At 34.3% G+C, this 12,437-nt stretch overlaps 1 protein-coding gene across 10 annotated transcripts in view; it reads right to left on the reverse strand.

Annotated features, from left to right (window-relative positions):
• The window catches only part of LOC123704405 (protein diaphanous), a 46,994-nt gene that overhangs the window by 21,810 nt on the left and 12,747 nt on the right, over positions 1–12,437 (reverse strand). For 6 of the 10 annotated variants that reach the window (XM_045652776.1, XM_045652772.1, XM_045652778.1 and 3 more), the window contains 10 exons: positions 8,034–8,207; positions 7,447–7,548; positions 6,521–6,717; positions 5,304–5,469; positions 4,395–4,535; positions 3,588–3,696; positions 2,555–2,666; positions 1,884–2,012; positions 1,067–1,197; positions 359–540 (listed from right to left, as the gene is read on the reverse strand). In XM_045652776.1, the coding sequence (XP_045508732.1) occupies positions 359–540; positions 1,067–1,197; positions 1,884–2,012; positions 2,555–2,666; positions 3,588–3,696; positions 4,395–4,535; positions 5,304–5,469; positions 6,521–6,717; positions 7,447–7,548; positions 8,034–8,207 (1,443 nt within the window). Of the gene's footprint in view, positions 1–358; positions 541–1,066; positions 1,198–1,883; positions 2,013–2,554; positions 2,667–3,587; positions 3,697–4,394; positions 4,536–5,303; positions 5,470–6,520; positions 6,718–7,446; positions 7,549–8,033; positions 8,208–9,417; positions 9,567–10,169; positions 10,212–12,437 lie in introns of those variants that run through there. The other 4 variants (XM_045652779.1, XM_045652775.1, XM_045652771.1 and 1 more) reach the window with 2 other exon arrangements.

A 12,437-nucleotide genomic window follows, 5' to 3' on the forward strand; every position in this document is an offset into this window, starting at 1 on the left:
GTGCGTGACCCTGGCTTCTGCTCCCTTATACACTACTTAGCAAATATAGACCTTCTTACCTGAGCTGTAGAAGTGTGTGTTATATTTTCATCACATTAAAATTAACACGACAACTCATAACACATTCTACAAGCAAATTTAGTCTTTCCAGCCTAAGTAATGGGTTGATTTTCCCCCGAATTTTTAAAATCAATGTCAACCAAATCTACACCTTCTCGCCTTATCAATAGTGGTTTAATTTTCCGCGAATATAGACCTTCCGTCCATGTCTTTAAAGTCGATTTTTCCCTGAACTTATTTACTAGCACCAATCATTTAGACATTTTTGACAGTTTCAAGTAAAAATAGTCCTTCTCACCTTAGCAATAGCGGCTATATTCCCCTGCGACACTCCCCCCGGCCCGCTCGGTGTGGAGATGCTCTTCATCCTCTCCTCCAAGTGAGTGACCCTGGCTTCGGCTTCTTGTCTTGCTGCTATGGCTGCTTCGAGTTTAGATCTTAACTCTTCTACTTTTTTTTCCTCTTCCGCTCGTGATTTTTCTGGAAAATTAATTTGATGATATTGGTTTGTATGTCAATTTGTGGTTATTACTCAATTTAAGATAATAATTCAATATAAATAGTTATTTATTTGCGTAATGTATACTCATAATGACATCAAAGTCAAACCAAACTAAACACGTCTGTGAGTTTGACCTACGAAGGAATTTTTCCAAAATACCCGCATTTTCAGTGAGGAAATAATTGGTTTGTAATGTTCTATAATCTATTATATTAAACAACTAGCTTTGCGCCTGCGGCTTCGTCCGCTTTATCTAAAATCTAATAAATTATATACTTTAACCTTCCTCAAGAACCACTCTATCTATTAAAACAAACCGCATTAAAATCCGTTGCGTAGTTTTAAAGATTTAAGCATACATAGGGATATAGGGACAGAGAAAGCGACTTTGTTTTATACTATGTAGTGATTATTGATAGACTTCAAAATTTAAACAGAGAAACTTATTACAACACTATTTTTGTGATAGAGATCACAGATAATAAATCCACAGACTATACTCACCAATAAGGCCGTCGATCAACGGTTGCACATCAATATTGAAACGTTGTGTCAGCCTGAAGTCCGGATCGTAGCCATTTTTGTGCAGGACTATTTGCGTCACGCATTCCTCTATCAGCTTGTAGTATGCTGGCCTGGAAACGTTATTATTTAGATAGATTATTTTTAGGAAATTAATCAATTTTTATGAAAGGGAAAATATTACTCGGCCGTTTGATTAATAGCCTAGACGATTTATTTACAGCGTAATAATAGATTAGGTGCTTTTAATTCAATATCGTACAATATTAACCCATTGAGCCTCGAGCGGCCCGATCTGACCAAGACACAATAGATTTTCTACTGTGTCTGTGATTCCGGGGACTGAGTTATTACATGTAGGAAAAGTTCCAGATTGTAGTTTTTGAGTTTATTTTAAACACATAAAACCGTACATCTAAGGTAGTTGGATATATTTTTTTTCATAACATCATTTTTATAAAAAAAAAATCGAAAAAATTTATATTTCTCAAATGCGTGTGCTATTCCGACCGATTGAAGCGAAAATAAATTATTTTAATGTGTATGTTCTTTGTTAAAATATTGAATTGTTAATAAAAAAGAGTGTGTGTACTTATGTACACGCGTTAGAAGTTATACTTCTTTGGCGTATGGAAAAAATACTAGAATATACAACTTGAACATAGTTATCAATTTCCATACCACCTAGAACTAACTTCATGCTGTTAAATTTATGTGTCGGTGTGCGCGCGCATCGTAACAATTCACTCTCATCATTTTTCTCCATCGCGCCAAAAGAAGTATAACTTCAAAAACTTACCTAATCAACTCATCATCTCTTATAAACAACAAATGCTGTAATATCGACAATAGAAACGGTTCAGCCGGTGTCTCCATCACCAGATTCTTGACGAGCTCGAAGCATTCATTCACATCTTGGAAGTCCACTCTGTAATATAAAATGTACATTTTTTTAGTCACACATTTTTACAATTATCTATACAAATAGAAAATTGAAGTGTATGTTTGTATTATTCGCTTTGTGTACGTATTTAATAATATGTATGTTTTTGTAAAATCACTATATATGTACCGTTCATACTCGTACATATTTCTTTTTTTTATGCCGTTCTAGCTCGACCGATTTTGATGGAACTATAACTGGCGGATAGCTGGCATTAGGCCAAGTTGCGGGCACAGTCACTTAGTTATTAAATATGTATATAATCAAAATTATGTAAACAGGTGCATCATGTGAACAAATGAATACCGAATTATAATCTACTAGCTTACCGCCCGCGGCTTCGCCCGCTTTGTCTAAAACCTAATAAATTATATACTAAAACCATCCTCTTGATCTCTATGTATTAAAAAAAACCGCAACAAAATCCGTTGCGTAGTTTTAAAGGTTTAAGTATACAAAGGGACATAGGGACAGAGAAAGCGACTTTGTTTTATACTATGTAGTCATATCTTTAAAATTATAAATACCTGACGTCATCAAATTTAGCCAAAAACTCGTCTTGGTCAGCCGCCGCGTGTGTATCGAATACATTCATTTGTATGGATCGTCCATTTTCTTCCGCACCCGCTCGTAAGTCCTCTGAAATATATATTATTTTACGTAGGTATTAATATTTATTAACCGACTTCAAAAAAGGAGGAGGTTATCAATTCGGCCGGTATGTTTTTTTTTTTATGTATGTACACCGATTACTCCGAGGTTTCTGAACCGATTTACGTGATTCTTTTTTTGTTCGATGCGGGATGGTGTCGAATTGGTCCCATAAAAATTTTATTCGGATAGGTCCAGTAGTTTTTATTTTATGAGCATTTTTGTCTGTATTTATAAATGTTGCAAGTGCAAGTTTGAAGTCGGTTGTTTTTAACGCAGTAATCACTTGTTTTTTTCTCATTATGCTTCATAGTAAAAAGAAATTAACAAATTACAAATATCTTGGGATTGGATAGTAAACTGTATTTTCTTACTGTTTACATTTATTTTAGACATAAAGTCCAAGTAAATCTTTAAAAAAAGGCATAATTTTTTAATAAAAAATGAATCTAGCGAAAATGTTACAATTACGTAACTGTCTTGTACATGGAAAGAAAAAGACCCAATAAATCATATACTAAAGTTCCATTTTGATTGTATGTGTGACTGTTTCAGAATATGCAAATTCACATAAAATTTAGGGAGCCTCCTCTTAAAACTAATAAAAATGTGTGCGTGTACTATAAGTGTACACACGTAAGAAGTGAAACTTTTTTATGACCTTATTATTTCAAAAAATAATTTACTATATGCAACTTTACAGAAACACGTCGAATCACGCGTGGTAGGGATAAGAAAAAGATGACGCGTAACGGAAAAATGTCACGCGTAACGAAAAAATGTTACACTAAATTTTTTTCCAACCCCGATAAAGAAGTTTCACTTCAAAAATCTGTAAAAGACTAAAACTAAAAGTCTCGAAGGACCAAAATCAAATATTCCTTGATAACAAGCATAAAATCAACTCACCAATAAGATCATACAATCCAGTTCTCATAAACTCGCTTCGCAAATGCATACGGAACTCCAATTCTTCGGGTTCCGTGATTATTGCGTTCATCAGTTGCATGCAACCGTTCTGAAATTGATTAAATAATATTTATTATGTGTTTTATATCTTAACTAGCTTACCGCCCGCGGCTTCGCCCGCTTTCTCTAAACGATTTGAGATTTAAACTATCCTATCTCTCAAGTTGGATCGAACTGCACATGGTGTGCGAATTTTATTATAATCGGTAAGTGGTTTAGAAGTCCATTGAAGACAAACATTGTGACACGAGATTTATATATATTAGATAATTTATTTGTGTTTTACTAGTCTCTAGTATGTGAATAAATAAATGAATAAAGATAAATATATTCCTATCCTTAGAACAAGTTATTTGCTAACAAGCGTTTGCCACGAGTAAATGTGTCTCGAAAAATTTATTAAATTACTAATTTTGTAGAAATTTTGTAGAAGTCAATTTAAAGTATTTTTCTTTAAAAAATGGCGGTCTAAGGTCCATTTTAAACCAATATTTGTTACCTGTCAATGTCAAAAGCATTAACTTCTCCATAGAAAATTTTTGGAAGCTTTTTAAGGGAAAAAAAGAGGTAGCATTTGCTTTTCTAGAACATTCCAGAACATTCCAATTCAATATTACATCAAATCTCTCCCGCGCTTACGGATGCAATGTTAAAGCTTCTAGAAAATTCTCTTGGCCGTTGTATATTCTAGAACGTTCCAGAACGTTCCAGAACATTCTAGAACATTCCAGATCTTTAGAATATTACCTTCAAACTCTCCGGTGCTTTCGGATGCAGTCCTTCGACTATTGGCAACAGTCGAGGCTTTCGACTCGACTCGCCCGCCATTGTTATAGCTTCTAGAACTTTCTCGTGACCGTTTGGAATTAGACATATTGCTGCTAGCACCTAAAATATAGAAAAACATGGATTAAAATACCTAAATTTGTAGTTTTAAAAACAATAGAAAAAATGCAATTCGTATAGTACTGGTAAATGATAAAAATATGTTATGACGTTTCAAAAGTGCTTCTAGAAGAAGTCTAATTGAATAATTATAAATGTTTGAATTTGAGTTTAATCCATAAGTATATTATGTGGGGAGTTTGTAATCTATTTCTGTCATTAACGTAATAAAAATAAATCGAATCTACAAAGTACAGAATAAGTTATATTTTTACTTATCAAATATTCAAAAGACATCGACGACCTAGCGACGCCTCTGCACACAAACATAGATCATTTACAACTGTGTGTGACAAAGCTGTGTAACTGTGTATCTCAAAGCTTCTAGAACATTCCAGATACTTCTAGAACATTCAAGAAGCTTCTAGAACATTCAAGCAAACCTTAGCGGCTTCCAATGCACAATGCGGTTTCGTAGCGTCCAAACTTCGCGCCAACACTGGTAATGCTTCTCTACACTCGAACACGGCTCGAATATGTTTCGTGTTCCAAGCTTCTAGAACATTCCAGAAGCTTCTAGAACATTCTAGAACATTCGAGAACTCACCTTAGCGGCTTCCAATACACAATGCGGTTTCCTAGCGTCCAAACTTCGCGCCAACACTGGTAATGCTTCTCTAAATTCGAAAACAGCTCGAATATGTTTCTTGTTCCAACCTTCTAGAACATTCCAGAAGCTTCCAGAACATTCGAGAACATTCGAGAACTCACCTTAGCCGCTTCCAATGCACAATGCGGTTTCCTAGCGTCCAAACTTCGCGCCAACACTGGTAAAGCTTCTCTACACTCGAACACGGCTCGAATACCGACTGTGTTATTCAAAATGGCGGACAGACATCTTATACTCTCGTACTGTACTCTGTCGTAGCGGGAGTCACTGGAAAATTAATTGGTTTAATTAGGAGTGTTGAAATATTAATAAATAAATAAAAAATTAAAACAGACATTAGAAAGAGGAAAAATTAATCTAGTAATAGTGGAAATATATAAATTTATATCCTGATCTTTTCCCCTTAATTTCATACTCAAGATTCAATACTAAAGATTTGGTTTATTTTTATTTATTTTGTGTTTAGATAATTAAATTTGTGACAAAAGCCTAGATAGTTTTTAATTTGGTTGCGTCTGTCTTTACAAAATGTATTGGTATACACCATAATATTACAGACATTTCATTATTTTATTTTCAACTAGCTGTGCCCCGCGGTTTTAACCGCAGTGCTCAACTTCTGTTAGTCTTAGTGTGTTGATATTTGGCCTATAGCCTTCCTCGATGAATGGGTTATCTAACACCGAAATATTTTTTCAAATCGGACCAGTAGTTTCTGAGATTAGCGCGTTGAAACAAACAAACTCTTCAGCTTTATAATATTAGTATAGAAGTACAGATTATTCCCTAAAGTACTCTCTTTACATTATATTCTCTTACCGGTAGAATCCACTTCCGCTAGCAGCATGGAAAAATGTAGTTAAATAATCAGGTTTATAACGTACTATATTTTAAACGCAACAAAAACTATAACATTTCGATTTCATTTCGATTTACAAAAATTGAGGGTAGTCAACAAACTAGAATATAGAATTACCCTCATCCATTAAAATAAATATATTTTAAGAATTTGAAATTCATAATTCCTTTACGAAAACACGCTTCAATAATTTAAACTCGTGAAATTATTTTACTGACACCGATTCTTGTTAAGTGTACAAAGTTTGAATTAAATCTGTCCATTTGAGATCAAAATCGATCCCAAAGTCGTCGGTTACATACAAACATACAGGTGAAGCAGTCCAGCAGTGGACAGGAATAGGCTGATAATGATGATGATGATGATGATAAGGGTGACGACGACGACGACGACGACGACGACGACGACGACGACGATGATGATGATACAGGTGAAGCTAAAAAAAGCGTAAATACTCACTTCGTATAACAAACATTGAGGGTAGTCAGCAAGCTCTCTATTCCCTTACTACCGAAGTCCTCTATCCAGGATAACGGGTTATTAGTCAGGGATATCCGTAAGTTTTCCAAACAACTGTGTAGTTTACCCACGGAAAGTTCTGGTTGGTTTAAATATGACACGTAGTCGGAGGGCTTCTCGAATTTTGAACGGCCTTCCTGGAATGTAAAATTGAAAATTTTGAGGGTAAATTATTAATCTTCTTTTCTATAATATAAAAATGAATCGCAAGATGTGTTGGTAAGCGCATAACTCGAGAACAACTGAACCCATTTCGTTAATTCTTTTTTTATTATATTCCTTGAAGTACGAGGATGGTTCTTATGTAGAGAAAACGTGAATATGTACCACGGGCGAAGCCGGAGCGGACCGCTAGTCTTATACTATAAAAATGAATCACAAAATGTGTTGGTAAGCGCATAACTCGAGAACAACTAAACCGATTTCGTTAATTCTTTTTTTATTATATTCCTTGAAGTACGAGGATGGTTCTTATGTAGAGAAAACGTAAATATGTACCACGGGCGAAGCCGGGGCGGACCGCTAGTTAATAATAATAATTAGTTGCAGTATGACTCCGCATACATAATTGCATAGTGCTGTGGTTACAATCTGCATTTATAAGTATTTCGTATAATGTATTATTATATTATTTATTGTTTATTGGTACAGAAAATTAAAAAGAAAATTGAACTATCTCACAAAGTGTTTTCCTTATATTATTTACATGTCTCATAACTTTAGGAACGTGAGGTTTACGTATATTGCTCATTAACAAGAACGGCTGAACAAATTTAAATTAATTTTGATTGATTGAAATTGTCTTCAATCATTTAACTAGTAAAAAATTAGGAAAACTAATAAGTATATAAAAATATAATATTTACCTGGGTATTAACAAATTTGTACGCAACCAACATCTTCTTCTTTTGATCCCTCGAGTATTTTCTTAGCGGCTCTTTTTTCTTTTCTCCTATATTCATGTCCGTCTGAAAAAATATACATCACTAAATTACAATTATATAATATTGTTTGTTTTCTCTAATTGAGATAGTAGTGGGTCATGAGAGAAAAAAAAATGGGATTGCAAACCATACATATTATGTACTTATTACAAATTAGCTATTGTTCACATCTTACTACGTATTTAGCTACTGGTTCGTCTGATGGTAAAGGTTTTTAAGGGATAAGTTTCAAGACAAGGACTGTCAGAGGCCAGACATTTCGAAATCGAAATTTCGAAGTTCGAAGTTCGCAAAATCTGCCCAGTTCGTAGCGAACTTCAATTAGCAGCATCTCCTCAAACCGTCTCTTGCTCGTATACTCCGCGGCGAGCTCCACAACGACATGTTCGGCCTCTAATGTCACTACCTGACTATACGTACGTTTCGAAATGTCTGTCACATTTCGAAATTCGAAATTTCAAAGTTCGAAGTTCGCAAAATCTGCCCAGTTCGTATCGAACTTCACTTACCAGCATTTCCTCAAACCGTCTCTCGAGCTGGTCATCATCCAACGCGTCTATCTTGCTCGTATACTCCGCGGCGGGCTCCTCGTCGTCGGGCCGGGGCTCCGCGCGCGGCACTGTGTCGTACCCGCGCTCCGGCCCGCCGGGCGCTTTCTTCGGACGGCCGAACCATGTGTCCAGCTGGAGATGGATAAACGTAATTGTTAATTTGTTAATAAAAAACGACGTGTGGCACTCGGGGACTGCCGCGGTAAAGCTATTGCATGCTATGCCTTCAAGCCACACCTCCGCCCGTCGGAGTGGGGAGCGTGAGGTTTTTTCGTTTCGGTCCCCGCGCTCATGGCCCGCGATAGAAGCTATGCAATAGATAAAAAATTGAACGATCACAAATATTGAAATATATAATAACTGCAAATTGTAAGTATTGAATGAAATAGCTGATCAGAACTGTGGTAAGGTCAGATTTTTTACGAGATTTTTAACGCCGAGAGCTCTAGTTATATTGACCACTGAGCATTTAAATCAAAACTATCGTCAATACTAATATTTATGTTTTTGTTTTAATTATAATCATGTTATTATCAAATGATCTAACTAGTTATGTTCATTTGGAAAAGTTTAAAAAAACATAGATTCGGCTACTTAGCTGCAAAAAAAAATTGAAGTGTTTTCCTTAGAGGGTTGATGTTTTCAAATTTTAATAATAAAGTGATAATTTTAACTCTTCCCTTACATTTAGTAACAGTATGTAATATGTATCAAAATTATACACAATGCAAATTCGACACCGTCATCGTCTCGTCACAGCATTGTACTTTATCCATTACCGTCCTATTAAGGACAATTCAATGGATGACGTCACGTTCTGATTTATTGAATGTAAATCTATACCTATAGGCATATACATTAAAATTTTAACTGACCAATGTCTGTACGTAATAGATAATTATTATATTCGTAATATTATGTAAAGTTTAAATGTAATGACATGATTTTAAAAGATCAAATATAGAGTTTCGGAATGCCCTTGCTAATTATGTTATACCGCGTTAAAAAGTCTAGCCTATATCAATCTCTAGCTTCTTAATTATCAGCAAACACAAAAATGATACCATAAAATCGCTCGGTTCAGACGTGATAGAAAGACAAACAAACAAACACACTTTCGTATTTAATATTACGAAAAAGTATCTTGTAAGTAAGGAAATAGTACAACGATAAATAAGGAAGAATTTGATATTTTTAATTTTACACACTACAACAGCTTTTTTTCCCAGTCTGTGTTTGTACCTCTATGTGTATGCATCACAGTAGCAACGTTTTATTAAATTTGTTTAAAATAAATTTCAAATAACATTCATATTTCCTTCTAATTTTATTAAAAACTCACCGAAAACGGCGATCTCTCGCGCACATAATCACCAACCACTCTTATTGTATCCATTTTATTATAATTTTTATATAATTATCATCCATCACTTTAAGAAAATTAATCACTCATCAATCAAAAATAATCACATCATATTATGTTTGATGAAACTAAAAAATAACACTGATAATACCTAAATGGGGAATTTTAAACTCTTTAGTTATAACTAGCTGCGCTCAGGGGTTTCACCCGCATTGCTCCGCTCCTGTTGGTCTTAGCGTGATGATATATAGCCTATAGCCTTCCTCGATAAACGGGCTATCTAACACCGAAAGATTTCTTCAAATCGGACAAGTAGTTCCTGAGATAAGCGCGTTCCAACAAACAAACTATTCAGTATTATAGTATAATAGATTTGTCATATTCTATAGGAACACTCAAGACAACGATCACTTCGCGTAAATAAATGTACACCAGTATTATTGTATTCTTAGTTACACATTTAAAATAGAACAAAGGTTGTATAAACAACCTTCACTTTTTATAAAATTTCTTATTTTATACTCAATTCCAAAACTACACAATTCTTAAACAGTCAAAAAAACTATTTTTATAACTCCCGTATAATAATTATAGGTAAGTAACTATTTAAAATTCGGCTAAACTATTTTTAATAAATTTTCAATCCCGTGCGAAGCCGGAACTAGTAAATAGATGACTATCTTTTATAAATGAAACCACACATAACAATATTTTTATTACAATCTTCACACCTAAGTTTCATAATATTTTTATTTATTAAATTTCACATTATTTCGCACTACCACGTGCACTCGAGTTTATATCGCGAAATGTACTGATTTTTGGCACTAACACTATAATAATTATCTTCTTCACTTCCCACGTTTTAGGGTGCTTTTCCACTAAAACTATCAATAGTATCGCTTCAAATTTCAAACTAAATGAAGCGATATGATTGGTTATTTACAAACACATTCCTCGCTACACATCCTCGTACATTATTGGTAGAAAAGCACCCAAGGGTTGCCAAGTAAAGAAGCAGTGCCTTTTAACAGGCTTTTATTAGCTTCCACTGTATGTTTGTATGTAACCGACTCTGTAGACTCGATTTTGACCCACTTTAAACGGACAGATTTAATTCAAACTTTGTACACTTAGTTATCAAGGATCGGTGACAATACAAAAATTTCATGAGTTTGTACGTGTTTATACTCACACGCATATGTTTTTATAGATAGATATAGATAAGGATAATAAGTAATAACTCTCTATAACATAATATATCTATAATATATTTTAATCGCGATTAAGTAACAAAAAAAAAATGTGTGATTCATCGTGATAATCGAATTATTTCTAAACAACACAAGAAATTCTCGTCTAAATTAAACTACCAAACGCAAATAATTAGTCAAATACGGTTTACCAATTCGCGAGAATAGCGTATACAAACTCATATTATCGCTAACACATAAAACAATCATAATTCTACTTACGTATAGCTGGATGAACGCTTACAAATAAATATTATTAGCAATGACATTACGTGAATGAGTCTGCGATGATTCTTAGAAAAAAAAGGGTATTTTTATATCTCGGACACAATTAGAGCTAGCGCGCAAGAGCAACTTTTGTCTCCGCAACTATTTTGTCTCTCCCATCAACTCTATAGGAAGTTGCGTCGCTACGTGCGCGCACTTTCTTACTAGCCCATGGAGTTGATTGGAGAAACTAAATAGTTGCGGAGACAAAAGTTGCTCTTGCGCGCTAGCTCTTACGACACAAAATTACACGTTACTAAACTACGATAGCCCATTTATCGGGGAAGTCTACAGGCTGTGTCATGACGCTAAGACCAACAGGAGCAGTGCAATGCGGGTAAAACCGCGAGGCACCTGCACGCACTTATTCACATAGTCACAATTCCATTGAAACAATTTTTTTATTATTTTTTATATATTATGTACCTTATTAATTTAATCCCTAGCTGTTAAAAATCTTAATATCAACTAATCTTAATATCCTACTAATATTATAAATGCGAAAGTTTGTATGGATGTATGGATGTTTGTTACTCTTTCACGTAAAAACTACTGAACCGATTACAATGAAATTTAGCACACATATAGAGGGTAACTTGGATTAACACATAGGATAGTTTTAATCCCGGAAATCCCACGAGAACGGGAACTATGCGGGTTTTCCTTTGCAAACGCGGGCGAAGCCGCGGGCGGAAATCTAGTAAGTACTAAAGTTATTGTTATTTAATATGTAGTTTGTTAAGTGTTAAATATTGGTACAAGGTACGATGGGATTGTCCTTTAGGACAAAAATCCCTGAATAAAAAAAGATTTAAAAAAAGTATACTAAAGCAGTACTAAAGATAATGACTTCATAATACCTTGGAAAGCATCCAAAAGTAAGATCACATCTTTGTTTGTATACAAACACATCATCGCCAATCTTGTGTAATTCATCATCACTATTAGAAAAGAAAACAGTAAAAATTAATTTACGTTTAAAACATAACACCGAAAGGAAAGCTGTAAGTTTTTTTTTAATTCAAGTAACGTTTTGAATTTCATGTGAATAAAGGCCATCCAAAATCCTGTCTATTTTTTTCAATTAGAAAACAATGCTCCCGATACTATATCCTAAGACTCCCTGGTGATTTTTCGTGATTATTAAAGCTTCGTCAATTGAACATTACCTTTCATTATTGTCCTTATTGGACAATCACTATGACCCTATAAATCTAAAAGCGTAGTAATAAATTCCGATTTACACTTGACCTTCTGCTCAGTGCAATAAGTAATGCATAGAACTGAGAATGTTCTAGGTTCAATGATGATGTAATATAGCCTATTGCCTTCCTCGATGAATGAGCTATCTAACACCGAAAGAATTTTTCAAATCGGACCAGTAGTTTCTGAGATTAGCGCGTTCAAACAAACAAACAAACAATCAAACTCTTCAGCTTTATAATCTTATCTTAATATATATAAATCTGGTGTCACAAT

The sequence above is a fragment of the Colias croceus genome, chromosome 29 (assembly GCF_905220415.1).
Source record: "Colias croceus chromosome 29, ilColCroc2.1".
In the NCBI taxonomy this organism is placed as follows: Eukaryota; Metazoa; Arthropoda; class Insecta; order Lepidoptera; family Pieridae; genus Colias; species Colias croceus.